The sequence below is a fragment of the Pteropus vampyrus genome, unplaced genomic scaffold, assembly GCF_000151845.1.
Source record: "Pteropus vampyrus isolate Shadow unplaced genomic scaffold, Pvam_2.0 Scaffold296, whole genome shotgun sequence".
Taxonomy (NCBI): domain Eukaryota; kingdom Metazoa; phylum Chordata; class Mammalia; order Chiroptera; family Pteropodidae; genus Pteropus; species Pteropus vampyrus.
Window position 1 is genome coordinate 761,754 of NW_011889077.1, and position 17,771 is coordinate 779,524.

The following is a 17,771-nucleotide window of genomic DNA, read 5'->3' on the forward strand; positions in this document are numbered from 1 at the left end:
CGGGGTTTAGGGGCACACTGCTGGCCTCCGGGTCAGAGGTTCCCTCACATGCCCTGAATGTGAACATCTGACCAGGCCCCCCAGAAACCTCCCAGGCGGGCAGACAGTCCACGAGAGGGGGATTCAAGTAACTATCAGGCGGGGAAATAATCTTCCTCATGAATGAGCGAGGAAATGCCATGGAAACTTTTTTTTTTTCCTACCAAACTACAAGAAATGGGAGGAAAAAGAGAGAGAAGAGCCGGGAAGGTGAGGGGAGGTCCCTTGGAAGCCTCTGAGGTGCCACCTAAAAAGGCAGTCACCCCCTTTCGTCCTTTGACTCAGCAGCTCCACGTCTCAATCTCTTTAAGGAACTTCTCCCCGAGACATCCGTGGATAAAAAACACGCATGTTTTTTATGTTCTTCGAGAAGAGTCGATCCCTGGACCCTAAAACTCCGCGTGGCTGCGACAGTGATTGCTGCTGCCACTGTTTTCCCGCCGCTGTTGGAGTGGTTGCCGTCGCGAAAGTTTGCCCATCGTCGGAGGAACGCACCACCCCCAATGGGGAGAATCCAGACGGCAGAGAGCTGAAGCGGCTGAAATTTCGGCTTCCGCAAGGGAGAAGCCATCGGTCGGCACCTGCCGGTAATGTCGCCTAAAACCTGGATGTCTTTAGGCCGTTGACCTTTTCAAAAGTCTCTTGAGCATGTCGAGAGGAATAAATGTTGGCTTTTAAAAAGCTAGGGGGGAAAAAGCTGGAAAGGAAGGTGTGATACATGACCGTGACATAAAAGTGAAAACTCAAAAGTGACCGGAAGGAACGCACCAGGACGCTAGCAGTGACTGTCCTGGCCTGCAGGTGACTTCCGCCCTCTGCTGTCCACCACTCCGTCTGTCTCTGCGTATCTGGAAGGAGCCTGGCTGTCTGCAAAAAGGGCCCACAACATGGTCAGGTCGCAGATCCTGAGCAGGGTACATGGCGTCTAAGTTACTCCTGAATCTCAACTTTCTCCTCTAGAAGCAGGATCATGACAGAATTTCCCCCTCCAAAACATGGCTTCTGTGCGCTTGATTCCCACAAAATCCCCGTGAGGAGGAACTCCTCGCTGCATTTCACGGATGGGGAAGTGGAGGTACAGACGGGGGCAGTACGTGCCCAGTGGCCACTCAGAGAGCAGACCCCGGGGGCGTGGCCTCTCTGGGGACACGGTGAGCTCCTTGCTTGTGTTGACTCAAAGCCGGGGCCCATAGAGGCAGTGCCGCCCTGGCCACCTCGGTTCATACAGGAGGGGCCGGCGGCCATGGTTACAGGCACAGCAGAGTGCAGCCCGGGCCCCCGCACCCCACCTCGGTGTTAGCGACGCTGTCGTCAGTCTCCACGTGCTGTTCCGTGAAGAGCCCGTGTTCACAGTTGCCTCAGCGGGGGTGACATCCTCCTCCCGGGTCCTGTTCCGCATTGTGTGAGACCAAGCCCGGTGCCGCGGGTGGCGTCTCTGGACGTGTCGTTCGATGCTCCTGTTTTTAGCTCATTCGCCATTTTTCTCGGGGTTCTGACAGTGCGGGTTTGCGCTCTCTCCCCTCAAGCTGCCGTCACCCTCCAAGAAGCCTGTCCACGCCCACGCCTCCTGTCCCTCAGCTGCACCCCTGCTCGATGGGGCGGGAGGCAGGGGCAGGAGCGGCCACCCTGCTGGAAGCCCTCGTTTGTCCTCCAGCCACTTCGTCAGGCTATTCTCGAGCCCAGGGAAGCCAGCTGTGGGGAGCAGGGCCAGCTCCTCCTTAGCCGGCCTCTGGCACATCTACTGTTGGGGTGACAGGGGCAGGAGAGGAGGGTGGGAGGGGAGGGCGGGTTACGGGATGGGCCGCCCAGAATGCAACCTCCAAGGCCACCAGAACGTCACTGGAACAGGCGGGAAGGGTGGCATCAGCCACCCGACCTCCGTGGGTCTTGCCCTAGCCAAGCGGCACTGTGAAAACCTGTCCGGTCTCCATTCTCACGCCCTCCCTCTCTGGGGCCGCCAGCAAGTGAACCGCCCGCACCCAAGTCTCCTGTTCTTCCGAAGACGCGCAGTCAGTGACAGATGCGGCTCTGCTGCCCTCACCTTGGAAGGGGGACCCGGGGTCGCCTGACAGCCAGAAACAGATGCGTCCACGGCCCGCTGCTGAAGACCAGTGGCTCATTTACGCAGGCTTCGCACGCTGCCTCGGAGCTGGGCTGGCTCCGAACCACAGCAGTAAACGCTTTGTTTTGAACCTTAAGAGTACTTAATGGTTAACTAATGGTTAACTAATTAACTTAATGGTTAATTAATAGAAAACCCGGTTTGTTCCTGCTTCCCTTCAGGGAACGTGGGAGCAACGTATGAGGACCGCAGCTGGTGGGGGGGGGGCAGGTGCTGGGCACTGTCCTGGCCAAGCTGCCCGCAGGCCTCAGCCCAGGTGCGGGTGTGCCCGCCCCCCGCGAGCCCCCAACCCCCGTGCTGCTGGGGTTATGGGACTTCCTCTCATGGGCACCGTCCATCATACCTGTGTCCCCAGGCTCGCTCCCCTCCGGAGGGTGGGGTGACGCTGAGAGTTCCCAGCCTCTGTCACGGCTTATCTTCTTGGTGACCACTCCCCCACCCCTCCACCAAGAGCCACCCGGAGTCACCTCATGAGAACGAAGGAGGCTCCTGGTGGTCTTGTCACCTAGGGTTTCCTAAGAGTTTCGAGAGCTCTGCATCCTGGGAGAGTAGGCGGGGAAGGGAGGCGAGAGACACCCCAAAGGCAGGGCCCCCTGAAAGCCCAGGCCCCACTGCGGACCACAGCATCCATCCAGCTCCTTCTGCACCAAGCCTTTCTGGGGGGCACTGCGGGTCGGCCATCCCGGTTGGGAGCAGCGGAAGCAGGTCTGAGCAGGAGGCATGGTCAGCACCGAAGGCCACACCCTGAGATGCACAGGTCCTGGCCCGTCTGGATGGCTGGGTCACTGGAGGTGGCAGCCGCCTCTCCGTCTTGCATAGGGTGGAGGGACATCTAGGGGCCTGGACTGGCCCCACGGGTCACGTTCCTTACAGAGTCCTGGGCAGCTGGGAGTGGCCATTTAATCATGGGGACATCGCCGGAATGCTTTACCAGGAAGTGAGACGTCATGGAACGGCCTGTGGGAATCCGGGAGGAGCCGGACAAAACCCGGGGCCGGCGTGCGGGGCCCGTGCAGTCGGCAGGGCGGAGGTGCACCCCAGCTCTGCGCTGCCAGCACTGATGGCGCCCTGCGTCCCTGTAAGGTGACCCCTGGCATAAAGTCTGTCCTCACAGGGGCAGACGGAAGGAGAGCACCCCCTTTAAGCTGCTCCCCTGGGGCGGTCTTAGATCTTGCAGTGATTTTGCAAACAGGCAGGTCACACCTGGCTAGACTGGCTGTCCCCTCCCCACCACCACCACCCGTTTGCTCGTCTCCAGGGACTCCCCCAGGCTCCTGCATACACCTCCTGGTTCAGAGCGGTCTGGGGTCCCTGGCAGCCGCTCCTCTGACTCCTGAGACCTCGCCTCACACTCTGAGCCTGTGGGGACAGGGGACGGAGCAATCACTTCTGGTTATGGGCTTACACACCTTGTTTTGCAAGACACGCCCGTCCTGAAGGCAGTCTGGGGGCCTCACTGGACCCCACCGTGTGATCTCAGGAGGTGGGCTCCACTGCACATGGCTGGAGACACCCCCTGGGGGCGGGGACTAATAACACCGCCCACGCCCCCACACGTACCGTGGTCCCTGCACGCCGTACCTGCTGCCCACTTCCCACACAAAGCGCCCCCTGGCGTACGTTCCTGTGGGTGCAATGTTCTCCCTGCTCCCTGGCGGGGCTGGAGCTGGGTCAGGTGACGCCAGCAAGTCCTCTGATGCCGCAAGACAACGGGACTTCTTCACTGAGGTCACGGCTACCAAGGTCAGCCTCTGGGGAGCTTCCAGAGGAACGTTCCCTCCCACCCAGCCCCATGCTGTGCGGGTCACCTGGGCAGCCCGGTGTCCCCAGGCACCGCACCAGAGGAACCATGGACATAAGGGTGATCCCAGAGCGTAGGTTTGTGATGTCATCCCACGTCACGACGGCTTGTTGCTACACGACCACCCCAAGCCTCCCTCTTACTCTTCAGTATGTACGCATACATGTGTGTACATGTGTTTGTATGCACCGGCACATATGTGTATGTGCGTGGGATGTGTGCACACACGTGCAACTGCATATATGCAAGTGTATCGCACTTATACATGTGCCTATGTGGGTTTGTGTGCACACGTGGTACACGTGTGTGCACATTGCACATGTGTGCACATGGCTGTGTGTGCAGGTATGTGTATGTGCGTACATGTGCATGTGCGTGCTCACACACACTTCTCATTTCATCAGGTGGTCAGAGGCTGATTCTTACCGACTCCCCTAAGCAGAGTCAAAGCAGAAGCCGGCAGGCCTCAGAATGAAGCTTGCCCATGGCCTGTGTGTCCCAGATGTCTGTGAAACTCAGAGTTGGGGGGTCCAGGGTGTCTTCCTCAGCCACCTGTCCCTGCCCGTGGGCACTCGTGTTCAAACGGCACCAAACACAGAAGTGGAGCAGAGCTGTGTGCACAGGGGACAAGGGTCCGACCCAACCCCACCGTTCCAATGCCACATGGCGCCAGGGCCCTTCGGTTTCGGCCCCTGCACCACCCCACCCCCAACTCCACACCTGTGTGTGTTGGTGTGCATGTGTGTGCATGCTTGCACATGCGTGTGTGCATGCTTATGTGTGCATGTTTGCACATGCGTGTGTGCATGTGCACATGCATGTTGGTGTGCATATGCATGCATACGTGTGTGTGCATGTGCGTGCATGCATGTGCGTGCATGTGCGCATGTGTGCACGTGCTGGTACACGTACACTCTGAATTCAGGATGTAGGCTAGAGGTGGGACTTTGCCGGTGGCCGTCTGAGCCCGGCCTCCCTAGTCCAGGAGGCTGAGCCGAGCGTGGCTATGGGCCCGGCCCATGCCGCCGGCGCCACCGGAACCAGACTGCCCAGGGCAGAGGGGCATGTCACCACGGCGGGTCCTGAGCACAAGTGACGCCAGGGTTCTTTGAGCTCAATTTATTTTCTAGACAGACAGACAAATGAGCCCGGGGAAGTAGCTCTCGGCTCTAACAAGATTTCTTTGCTTTATAAAGGAGAAAACAGGGAATCCTTGGTTTTCTGGTTTTCACAGAATGAATTTTTTTTTTTTTTTTTACAAAAAATACTTTTTGATGTGCACATGCCTACTTTGTTCTTGATGGCTTTTAAGACCCGTTTTTAGGCAGAGTGTCATTTTTGCATACTTTATGCACCGCTGTTCTCCCTGGCTTTTGCCAGATGGTGGCGCACTCCCCCGCTTCCCCTCCAAAGACAGCGGAGTGAAAAGGAGAAGCTTGCCAAGTGCACTGAGCCCAGGCGGCTGGAAGGACGAAGGACAGGCAGGAGCGACCTGCGCGGGCGGGGGCTGACCGCACAGGCCGGGAGTGCCCGGGGTCCTCTGCCTCCCCTGGGGAAAAGCTATACAGACCAGAAACAAAAGAACAGGAGGCACAGTCGCTTTCACTTATGTTCCGGGCATTTTACCCCTCTCTTCCGTAGCAGCGATTTTAATAAACAAGTACGACGCCCGCGGCATTTTCCCTAGAAACCCCGCCGCCCAGGCAGGCTCACGCACGCCCGTGTACAAAGCGTCTTCACAGCGCATGGCAAACACAGTCAGTTTTTGGGACACAGGCTCTTTAAGTCTACGTGACCCCCCCCCACCCCCAGCCTCCTATCCACCGCAAATACCGCTATCCTCAACTTCACAAAGTTTTGAGTAGCGAACTTGTAAGTAAAAATGAAGCGTACAAAAGGGACCGTCTCTAGAACATAGTTGCACCCTGTATACAACGTACCACCCTCTGAAACCGGCCAGGGGTCACGCATGGCAGATTGTCGACAACAGAAAAAGACTCCGACGTCTGTCGCACGTGCTCGAGTCAACGGTCCATGTGGTTTTCCAAAGAGAGATTTTCATTTACGGTGACAGTGCTTGCTGACAACCTCCGAGACCAATGATTAGTTTATGATACAGCACTCGCTGGCCATCTTTATGAATAAGAAGCCAGTTGAATCTCCGGGCATTTAGGCGAGTAACATTTGATTGTCACAATGTACAATTCTGAGACAATAAATACAAGTAGATCCGATGCGTTTCTTCATTGTATCAAGTAACTCCAGTTTAATTTAATACAATTTAGTGCATTTCAGTATCTCATTCACAGTCTGACTTCTGTCCAAATACTTTTACAACGAAAAGTTAAAACTGAAAAGTTTACGAGAAAAGAAGAACTTATTAAAAAGCTTAAAAAATTAAAGCGATTCAATTGTCTTTAAAAAGAACGTGTGGCTGCCACCGGGGCTGACTAGCGTCAGCCTCTCAGATGATTTCCCGGGCTCCCTGACAGTGATCTCGTCCTTGTTTTTCCCGAGTGGTTTGTACGAATGCCACCACTTTTACTAAATCAGCTAGCGGCAAACGCTTGTGCTAAAACTCAATTCACGCGTCCACCCCCTCGATCAAGCACGACACGGTGTGACATCTACCCAAAAACTGGCCCTGTGATTTTGCGTCCTGGCCCTGATGTGCAAATGTGAAGCCTGAATGTCCGCATGCACCTTGGCGGCCCCACGCAGGGTGGGGACAAAGCCGGGCCCACCTGAGCGGGTGGCACGGCCGGGGAAGACCAGGCGCTTGGAGAGGCTGGCCTTTGCTTTGGGAGCTACGTTGCTGGAGAAGGGGCGGGCACGCGGGCCGGGGACGCGCTGCCTCCAGAGAGGAGGGTGGTGGGCAGGCCACGCCCACTGTTTCAACCCGAAGCCTGGCTGCACGGCAGGAAAATCGGAAGCCACATCATACCAGCGAACGCTAAGCGTGGCACGCCGGGGGAAGCATGCGCTCCGGTGAGAGGCTCGCAGCACGGGGGTGAACAGTGCGGTGGAAATCAGCCAGGCTGGAGAGGTTCTCTCTGGCTTGTCCTATAGGTGTCTCGGGCAGAGACAAAGCAACATGCAGGGGGTTACTCATCCTTCACTCCAAACCTGACACAAACCGGTGGGCACACGGGGACGGCAGCCTAGAGTCGGCTCCGAAACGCACAAGTGCACGCCCTGCCCTCCTTCAGGCCAGCTTCGCCCTCTGAAACCGAACTGGTGTAGGGGAGGTCACCGGGGTACGCAGGGCGGGCGACGGGGCAGTGGCAGGCAGGCGAGATGGAGTCGCAGCTGATCAGGGATGGTACCCGCACTGCATTTTTACAAGAAAGTGCTGCTTTACGCCGTTATTTAGTGGTTTGTACGTTCAGAGCTCCTCTCAACCAGACTCTGCGCTTCCTGAGGACAGGGTCGACCGAGCACCTCACACAGGGCTGCGCGTCCCGTGCGCTGTCACTGGGTACCGGGGACCACGTCGCTTCTTTCTCTGGGCTAAACCTCGTCGATGGGTAGCCGTTTCAAACCCCCAGCTAGGCTCGGTTTGGAGGAAGAGGGTGCACAGAGAGCGTTCGCAAGTCTGTGACACGCTCTCCCTGCCACCAGCCAAGCCGTCCCACGGCGTCTGCTTGCTGGCACACAGGGGCAGTCGCCACTTACAGCGCTAAGAGAAAGACCCTGGCAGGGAAGCCAGAAAGTCCCCAGGTGCTGGCAGCTGCTGCAAAGTCACCATGGAATGCCACAGGCACCTCGGAAGCCCCTAGAACTCCCCAGACGGGCCGGAAGAACTGTGGCCCTCTCCCCCAGCTAGACATGTGGGCAGGGCCCATGGCTGAACCCCACTAGCTGCCCGCTGAAGCCCAGTCGCCTGGCAGGGCCAGGACGCGTTCATTCAAGATGACAGAGAACACAGAACCCGGCCCCTGAGAGCAAAGGCCAGGCCTGAGCTGAGGAGCGTGTGGCCAGCAGCCCCCAGCGTGGGGCTCGGCCCGTCGGGCACAAGCGGAGGGGGCTGCTCTCTGGAGCAGGGGGCTGGCTCTGGAGACTCAGGCAGCAAGGCGGCCAGCGAGCCTGACCCCGGTGGAGGGCACCCTCGACTCCAGGCTGAGCACCCACTCTAGAGCCTCCGACCGGCATGGCCTGTCCTCTCGGCCTGAATTTAACGTGACGGCAAGTGGAGCTTGGTAGTGGGGTGCACAGGAAAAGAATAAAGGAAAGCACTATTCTGGGATTTTTTAATTTAATGGAAGAAATGAAAGGAGCTCCCCGCCCCTCCTTCTGAAGGGGATGAAAAGCGAGGTCCGCCCTCTGAGAAAACGCTCCCGGCGTGGGGGTCGCTGCCCGGAAGGGCTCGCCGTCCAGGGCGTGAGCGGGAAGACGTGGCGGGGGCTCAGCCCCGCGCCCTGGCCGCGGCCTCCAGACTGAGGGGTCTGCCCGCCCGCCACCGACTGGATGTGGGAGTCACACTTCCTGTGCTCCTGTCAAGCGGCAGGAACTTGTCTGGGCAATCAGCATGTCTAACTCAGTGGTAGAAGATCCAAAGTTGCAATTTCTGCAGGGCAGGACCCTGACGCTTTTCGCCTTGAAGATTTTTTAGGTTTTAGTGACTTAGCAAATGACACGGATAAACGCACGTGAGGACAGACCGGCAGCAGGATGGGCGAAGACGAACTCTAAGGGGGCCGCTCGCCGCGGTGGGAGCAGAGGGCCGGGCTTCGGGACGGAGCTGAGAACGCGCCGGGGACAGCGGCATCTTAAAGCTGCGTGGTCGTGACCCTCGGACCTCGGAGGCCTCGTGCCCGTCCGCCTCGGCTGGCGAGCCAGCACCGGACTGTGTCTGCCCCTTCGTCAGGTCCCCAAGCCCAGAATGCGGAAGTGTCATCGTTACAAAGAATTTATGTCGTCCCAAGAAATCTTCCCAAAATACATACTTAGGGCCAACGCGTCATTATTTTTCCAATGAGTTTATAATTTTTCCCACGCCTCTGTCCACCATTGGCTTTCCTGGGAAACTTAACCTGCCTCTGTTCAGAATGCTGGTTTCAGTGCAGTGGGCAGAACACCTACGACTTCCCTTCCCCTTGCTAGAAAAGATGAGGGCAATGTGACTAAAAAACCAAAGTCTGAGGAGAAAGTCTAATGCAGGGGGCTTCACAGTGAAATGATTCAGCTGAGCCCTGCGGGGATTGGGGGGTGGCCTCCGTCCCCAGTCCTCCTGTCCCCACAGCGTCCAGCCGGGACAGCCATGGTGCACTGAACACGCCTCCGCCTGCACATAAACGCCTCCCGCTAGGGCTGTGGCCCAAAGGGACGCTGCCAGGACCTAAGGACAGGCTGTCGGGATCCTCGGAGGAGCGGAGGAGGAGCTGGCTGCCCGCTGGGCCCGGGCAGGCGGAGCGGCAGGCCCTCCCCAGGGACGCATGTGCCACTCAGGGGAAGGGGGGGCCGGGAGAAGGGGCAGCTCACCACCTCCTTTCCTTCAGGGAGCTGAGAGCCATCAGCAGATCAACCCTAAAAATAAAGTCTCTACAAGCCAACGAGCTCTGAGCCAACAGGATCCAACCACCTTTAGAAAACAAAGGTTTGGCGGTGACATTGCTTTTTAGGGAGCTTCCAGGCGTCCTGGGGGAGTCAGGCAGAGGTCTCTCTCCGCATACTCCCGGCAGCTAGCAGAGAGGGCCCCAGCCCAGCGTGGCCTCCCCAGCTCCCAGCAGGTCGACGGCCCAGGGAGAAAGGACTGTGTAGGGAGCTGTGGGCATGGAGAGGACTCTACGGTCACCGCATCCTCAGGTATTTACGCCCCGGGTCGGGTGGGACACGGGGTGGGGCGTTTGCCTGCAGCCAGCCGCGCAGGGCTCCAGACTCCTGTGACACCCCAGTGTGTGCTTTTCACCAAGAGAGTTTTCTCCACGGGGTCCCTACCTCCACCCTCAGGAAGCGAAGGCACAGGCCACCTTGGGGGCCAGGGACCTGTGACATCCGTTCCCGGAAGGACAGGGAAAGAGCCGTGAAGGGAGTTTGCTGGGGACGCAGGGAAGGGGCTCGGGGCTCAGGCGAGTTCCCGAAACCGCAGACAGAAAACAAAAACGGGACCTAAGTTTAAGGAGAGAGCGCATCAGAGGCTCTCTCTGGCCGCAGAGTCCTCGGGAGACGATGTCGGGTGACACCTGGCACCCCGGGGGCCGCCTCCCCAGCAGACGCGGCCCTCCGTGCCTGGGGCCCGTGGGTGCGCTGTGGCCGGCTCCAGCTGGCAGGCCAGGCCTTCGATCTCTTTACTCTTGGCTCAAGTTTATTGGTTAATATTAGTCACCAGTTAATAAGAAAAATAGTTTCTAAGTGTCTTTTTTTCCGCTCTGTGTGTTGTTCTGTTTTTAATCGAGTTAATCGGATACCACCATCAGGTTACGTGTGTCAATCACAGCCATTAATTATTCCTTTTTCTTAAATTCTTGGTTTCCGTAGCTGGAGCCTTTTTCTATCTCAGTTACTCCTATGAGCCGGCGGACTCCGAAAGAAGCTTCAAAACAGGAGAAGGTGAGGTTAGACCCACCGCCTTTGGGGGGGGGTCCCCGACCTCCGGCCTCAGACTGCTGCCCCTCCCCGCTCTCCCCCTGCACACTAGTCAGCCTGTCCCCACGGAGGAGACACCCCCGCAGCAGAGCCGCCGGATGGGCCTGGCTCCCTGGCCCCCAGGACCTCGCCCGGAGCCGCGGGGTCACGCCCGTCCCTTACCTGCCCCGACGAAGCCCAGGAAGGTCAGGATCGAGAGCGGGGAGCCGCTGGCAAAGACGCCCACGGCGAAGCTGAGCAGAGGGGACAGGAGAACCGTGGCCCAGAAGAGGAAGTTCAGGAGCGTCCACGGCCGCCGGGCCGGCTGGAACTGCTGGCCCGGAAACACTCCCTCCCGGCTGTACATCTCCTGCAGCGCGTCCTGCAAGAGTCCAGCAGAGCAGCAGTGTCGCGACCCGCTGCCCTCCAACGCGGGAGCGTGGCGGCAGGGCAACCCGGCTCCACCCGCAGGGGCGCCACGCCGCAGAACCGACGTGGACGTGCGGCTGGGCAGCCGCGGCGGCCCCACCGTGGTGGCACCTCGGCTGCTCCAATCGGGAGCTTGAAGAAAGGCAACCCTCGTGACCTGGCACGTTTCCCAAGAGAGCGATGAGTCTGTGCCTGGCACAGGCCGGGGACTGTGACCCCGTCGTCATCGTCTCAAAGGCGGTGGTGGCCATGACGTGCTGGGCATCCAGCGGCCTGGGCACAGGTCCCGGCATCACCCACAGAAAGCCACTTCCCCTCTCCTTCCTCCGTTTCCTGTAGGCTAACGACGCGGGGGAGATGACGCTGTCAGGGGGCCGTCGACAGGGGGACGGCTGGCCGAGTAGGGGACATCTGGACATCTAACAGAAAGGACTGCTCCGCGCTGCCACAGAACATGCCGACAAGGAGGCGCGTTGTCTGAGGCACCGTATGACTCCGTTCACCGTGCTGCCCACACGGCCTTAATCGCCCGGGAAGCGTAGGGTCACGTTTTTACTTTTTCTGCATTTTATTTTCTGCATCCGATTTTCTACAGTTGTGTTTTGCATTGCGTAAAAATGCGGGCGGGCTGAACACACACCCAGCCTTGCAGCCTTGTCCAGCCTGTGGGCAGGCGCCAGCGCCCTCGCTGCTGGAGGCCTCGTGGGGTCAGGAGCACCTGTGACCCTCCTGCCTGTGTGCACCTCGGGGCGGCCCTGGCATACCCCCCGGCACACCCCGCCACATGTAAGCCCACGTGGCCATTTCCACCGACCGCGGGACCCTGCAAGGGGCTGCAAGGGGCCTGCCCCGTCCACTTCCCAGCGCCCCATGTGCTATGTGGGCAGCCCGGGCCGCCGGGCACCGCCGGGCGGCACAACCGTGGATGCCGTGGCTTCCCCCACCGCGGGAGCAGCCTGCCACTTTCAGAATTAGGGAACACGGCTGGCTCAGATTGCAATCCAGCGTCCACACACTCAGCCGTTTCGGGAGGACACAGGGACCTATTGTACGTTTGCACCCAGCCTGGCGACACACAGAAACCATCGCGGGGGTCGGCTCCCAAATCCCACGGGCTTCCTCCCAACGACCCCCTCACCTGGGAGGCCTCCTCCTTCCTCACACGGCTGCTGAACATGCTTATTCTGGAACTTCAGAGACGCGGGACCGTCCCAGGCCCCGCCCCCTCCCCGAAGCTGGTCCCCTCGCAGAGGGGGCTCCAGGCTCCCGATGGGGTCACGGGGCCCAGAGCGCACACTGCACCATGGCGGAGATCCCGGTGGCCGGGCGGCAGGAACGCAGGGGCCAGGACGCGGCCTGGTCAGAGCCCGCTGGTCCTCCCCTGGGCAGCGGCCGTGGCGCAGAGTACGTGGGCCAGAGGCCTGGAGACCTGAGGACAGTGCCAGCCGGCCCCCCAAAGGACAGTCCCTTCCTTCCCAGAACGTAAGGGCCGCAACCGGGAAAACGGCCCAACCTAAGGAGTGGCCCGTAGGCCCTGTGGCGACGCCACGGCCTGGTAGTCGCCGAAGGCGGGAGGCGCTGCGGTTCGAAGCGCAGGCTCACGCCAGCCCCGAGGCGCCCGGGTGGGTCGCTGCGGGGTCTTTGCGTCTTTCCAGGCTGCGGGAGATAGGGCTGCAGGCGATCCAGACCCTCCACTCAGAAGATGGGAGGAAAAGGGGCCTCTCGTGCCCGGCTCGGGGTGCAAGCTGGGCAGGCTCTTTGGGGCACAACTTAGTGAAACCTCCCAGAGGAACAGCGCCCTCCGCCCCTGACAACCGTGCGCAGCGGGTCTCCAACCAGCGCTGCCACAGGCGCCCGCTGCACTGCCGGAGGCGAAGCGCCGGGGCCTCAAGTTCACTGACAGGAACAGGTATCGGCAGGGGGTGGCACCCTGCACAGGGGTGGCTTCTATCCACTTGTGACAGATACAAAAAACAATGTTGACAGATACCAAAAACAGTGGTGACTGAAAAAAAAGAAAAAATAGGAGAACAACACAGTATGGCGTCCCCGATGTAAATTAAAATGTAAGTGTCATGAAAAGCAACTGAAGATGTTATTTTCAAATGTTATTCAAATAATTCAAAATGTTATATTATTACATATGTCAATATTATAGACAAACAGAGCAAATAATATAAAAATCCCCAAATAAATCGGTTATGTCAAAACTAGTTCTTTGCAGCATTTGCCTCGGATTATTTTAGGGGTGGAGAGGAGGCCCCGTGTCCCTTTGCCCCCAGAAGTCACCCTCTCCTGACCGAGGGATGTTCATTCTCACACACGGTTTCACACTCCCACCCACATGCGTGTGTCCGTGAGCTTGCATGCTTTGCAATTTTCCGTAAGTAGCATCAAAACCATACACATATGGCAATCTGCTTCTTTCATACATTTTCTCGAGATCCAGTTATGTGGATAATATGTAGTTCATTTATTTTAACTGAACCACAGCAAATGGATGCACGTATACAATGTATCTATTTCCTAATGATATACTTTCAGGTTATTTCTCATTTCCTGCCAAACCAACACTGTTGAATGTCCCTTTGCGTTCAGAGTTTCAAACTTTTAAAACCTGATCCGGGAACAGACACATCCGCCTTCGCAGCCTGCAGCACACGCCCAGCTGCCTCCCGTGTGTGCGACGCCCGCGCTCCGCTGCCTTTTTTAAATTTTTTATTTTCTAGGCGAGGCAGCCCTTGGTTGACCTCACAGATTGCAAGGACCTCGTCAGCTGACAATCCTTCATTTTTTTATTTTTTACGCCTACGGCACCCGGTCTTCCTAGGCGGTCTCCCATCCATGGACTGAGCAGGCCCGACCCTGCTGAGCTTCCGCGATCGGCCGGGACCGGGCGCGTTCAGGGCGGCGTGGCCGCAGACTCCGCTGCTTCTTCTTTCAGCTTTTTCTTCCTTCTGGAGAGGGTTGTGTTGTTCTTGGAAATCGCACATTTTACCTGTTTTCGAATGTGTGCACGCGAAGCGGGTCACACCGCGGTCGTGGGATGTTCGCCCCCTGCTCTCTGCTTGGGCCACCGTTCCCATCCCTGTTGGAGGCGTCGCTCCTTTTTAACCCGTCCGTCTTGCCCGAGGCTTTCTATTTCTATTTTGTAATCGTTTTAAAGGAAAAGCCTTTCGGTGCAGTCGAGTTACTCTTCTGTAGCTTTGCTTTCTGTTAACGTCGTTTCAGCGGTTTTTACTTTTATCCGACTTGCTCTGGGTTTACTGTGTCTTGTGTGGACGGATGTACAACGTATGTGCATGTGAGTGTGTGTGTCAGCACGTGATGATCAAGGGGATAAAACGTGTGACTTCGGAAGAGATTCTGACGCATAGCGAGAGAGACGTCCAGCGCGAACCGCACGGACGGTCCCTCGTGGGAAGCGTGTCTTCTCTCCGACGGGGCCCAGGCCTTCTCTTCGGCTGTGGTGTTTTGCAATCTCAGTGCCAAGTGGGGGTGATGTTTTTAATTCATCCCAGACCTGTATTTCTTGAACCTGATGAAGCCCACGTTCGCCGGTTCTAGAAGTTTTATGGTTTCATCTCTGACAACGGCTCTCTCTTTCTGTACCTACGGGACCCGCGTCCACGCTCTGTCTTTGAACCTTCCTTTCGTCGCCACGCGTCCTCGGTGCTGCATCCTGAGCGATTTCCCCTCAGCCGTCCAGTTTACTAACTCTCCCTCCAGCGACATCTCATCTGCTACCTCATCTGCTAAGATTTCACCGTCGATGACTACGTTTCTCACGCTTATAAGTTCGACTTGCTTTGTCTCAAGTCTGACTCATTTTTTCCGAGGTCTTCCTCTCTGCATTCAGCTCTTTCTCTTGTGCTTAATCATTTCAAACAGACCGATTTCAGTCTCTGCCTGATAGGTCGACAGCTGAGGTTGCTGGAGGGCCTGATTTTTGTTCGCTGTCTGTCGTGGAGCCACGGTGGCTGTGGCTCTGAGCTCATCTCCAGCGAAATCTCCTGTGAGAAAGCCGCGGGCAGCCATGTCCAGCCAGTTCTGAACGTGCTTCTCTCAGAAACTCCAGAGAGATTTGCCTGGAATCACTTTTCATGCTGATATTTTGTCTTTTTTCTTCTTGAACTATGTCGTCGGCACAACGTCAACCCTGAAACCTGTCTGGGGTCGGGCTTGAGACTATGAATTACCAGGGGAACCTTTCTGAGACCAAGAGAGGGAAGCCTCGGGGCTGTTTCTCTGGCTGGCAGGTTAACGCTTTTTCATTTTAACCTTCCTGAGGGTCCCAGCTTCGTGCAGGGTCTTCGGTTCTAACTTGCTGCCTTGAATGAAGCCAAACCCTTATCTTCTATCTCCAGGGAGGCAGTAAAACTCAAGACTTTGGGTTAAGGCGACCGGCACGCTCCACTAGGACAGCGTGGCAGCATCAGCCCCTAGGCTCACCCTGGGTTTTGAGTCCCAGCTCCTTTTGGATCCCTAGAGAGTTCCCTTATTTTCTTGTGAGCTCGTCAATGCACTTAAAAGGATATTTGTTATACACTGGAAGGATCTTTTGATTATCTAAGCCTCCCACAATACCGAAAACAAAGATCTAGTGTCCCGTATGTTTGTGTACATAAAATAAGCCAGAAGTCAGAGTCAGGGTGAGGTGTGCTATGGGAAAAGAGCGAGCTGGGTGTGATTTTAAGAATTGTTCCATCTATGTCGTGTCTCACACTCACATGCACACATGTCTGTTACACATCTATACTTTCTTTCATGTGGAAAAAAATGAAACAAATGTGAAAAAATGCTATCAGCCATGGTTACATAGCATTGTGTTATCTTTCACACTTTTCTCTAGTTTCTTAATTTCTCGAAAGTCAAGAAAAAATAAAAGGAAGAAGAAAAAGGATTGGAAACATGTATTTGATAACTGCAGAGCGCTCCTGACTCTGGAGCAAGTCGATACGCTGCAGCCGGCCCTGTGAGCCGCCCCATGAAACCTCCCCAGGGCCCCCCGGGGGGACGCTTCGCGCCTTTACCTTCTCCTGGTACAGTTTATGGAGCCACTGAGCCGCTTCCTTTTCATCCAGCGGGATCTCTTCCAGAGGAAACCTCCTGTTTTATGAAGCGGATCAAAAGCAAAGCGAATCAATACATGACATCAAACGGAACATGGGGGAAAATCCTGCGCATCGGGGTTGCCCGCTGGCCTGCCATCGCTCCTCGATCTCACTCAATCCCCAAAAGCACATAAACATCGAAGGGACCCCTCCTGGAGCCAAGAGCACCGTGGCGTGGCCTGGGGCTCCACGGGGCTGCAGGGAGCCTCAGCGCTCCCGGGACAGTGGACACAATTCACAAGGGACACCTGTGAGCAGTGCAACGGGCAGGTCACGCCCCAGATCCACGGGGAAGCGTGACCGCCTATTCGCTCCGGCAGGAGTTTTGGTCTTAAGGTTCATTCTCCATAAATAATCACAACTCAGAGCGACTTTCAATAGGCAAAGAAGATGATACGCCTCGCAAATGAAATCTACTGCTTCAAGTATGAAAAGCAATAAAGATTTAGAACTTTAATCTCAATTAACAAACAGATGACTGGTTAGGACACTAACTTATTTATAAACCTAATCACCAGCTGGATTACCAGCCTGGGAGTGGAGGTGTCTACCTGGTAAGCTTAGCAGGACGAGAAGCGCAGCCCAGGGCAACTGTTGTACCTCAAGACCGCCAGCAGAGGGCGCCAAGCCCACGCACTGGAACAACTGACCCGCGGGATGATGGACATCCCTGGGCAGTGGGGTGGGGGCTGGCTGCCCCGCTGCGAGGGCTCACAGTGGCAGGAGAGCCAGGAGAAGTCCATGCCAGATGTAAACTGCCCCGTTTTAAGGTAGCTCAAACTTTTTGCTCTAAAAATTGGGAACTTGGTTTGTGCAGGTTTATGCCTATTGACCTTGGCCACGTTTGAAAGGAAAACTGAGACTTTACAAGTACGCCGCTCGCAGACAGCGAGGGGTGCTGGTGCCACGCCTCGTGCAGCCGGGTCCCAGACCGCACCAGTAAGCAGCCAGGTTCGGCGGGGGTTTGCTCACGGAGAGATGGCTCCCTAACTGTTCGCAGCCCACTCGCTGGCCTCCCTGATCTTACACGCACAGTGCGCACACCACACACAGGTTGTGTGTGTGTCTGTCACATGCACTATGAAATACACAAAATAAGTTCTGAATGATGAGATAAAAATGCATGCACACATGAGCATCCATCTCCTGGGGCTGACCCAAGGCACTTGAAGGATGCTGGCCAGCATGACACAGGAGCGCCTCTGGCCACCATCGCCAGAGCCCCAGCCTTGCCCACAGACCCTGGGCACTTTACCCGCAGGGGACGGGGACCAGGCAAAAATCCCCGGGCTGTGAGAGCCTCGGCTGGATGGATGACGAGTATGTTTCACACTCACTGGAATATTGCTTTAACTCAAAACCCAAAAGGTAAGTGACACAAAACAGGTAGTTGAAGCTTTTAGAAGTTCTATTAACATAAGACTAGGTCGAATACAGCCGTGTTTTCTGCAACACAGGGAGCGGACGGGCGGAAGCTCTCGTCCTCAGCAGCTGGCGTGGCTTTCCGTACCTGGGCTGGCAGCAGCTCCGAGGCGCCTGCTGGGCCCAGCGCCAGAGTCGCCCGGAGGAGTTGAGCCAGCTGAGGTCAGCAGCGGCCCGGAGCCCGCCTTCTCCCCCAGGCGGTCTGCCGGTGCAGACCTAACTTGGGGTGCACCCTGAAGAGGGGACCGCAGAGTCCCCTTGGCCAGGACAGCTGTCCTCC

At 57.0% G+C, this 17,771-nt stretch overlaps 1 protein-coding gene, 1 long non-coding RNA gene and 1 pseudogene across 2 annotated transcripts in view; all 3 read right to left on the minus strand.

The window, feature by feature from the left end:
- Positions 1-2,455, minus strand: part of LOC111729989 — a 5,640-nt gene extending 3,185 nt beyond the window's left edge. The window contains exons 1-2 of the long non-coding RNA XR_002776500.1: positions 2,081-2,455; positions 621-906 (exon numbers count right to left, since the gene is read on the minus strand). This is a non-coding gene — a long non-coding RNA (uncharacterized LOC111729989). The remainder of the gene's footprint in view (positions 1-620; positions 907-2,080) is intronic.
- A 6,470-nt stretch (positions 2,456-8,925) lies between these two features.
- AGPAT3 (1-acylglycerol-3-phosphate O-acyltransferase 3) overlaps positions 8,926-17,771 on the minus strand; it is an 84,511-nt gene continuing 75,665 nt past the window's right edge. Inside the window, exons 6-9 of the mRNA XM_011376379.2 lie at positions 17,580-17,707; positions 15,989-16,064; positions 10,710-10,908; positions 8,926-10,494 (exon numbers count right to left, since the gene is read on the minus strand). Of these exons, the coding sequence (XP_011374681.1) occupies positions 10,406-10,494; positions 10,710-10,908; positions 15,989-16,064; positions 17,580-17,707 (492 nt within the window). The 3' untranslated portion in view covers positions 8,926-10,405. The remainder of the gene's footprint in view (positions 10,495-10,709; positions 10,909-15,988; positions 16,065-17,579; positions 17,708-17,771) is intronic.
- LOC111729997 lies at positions 13,761-13,879 on the minus strand (annotated as a pseudogene).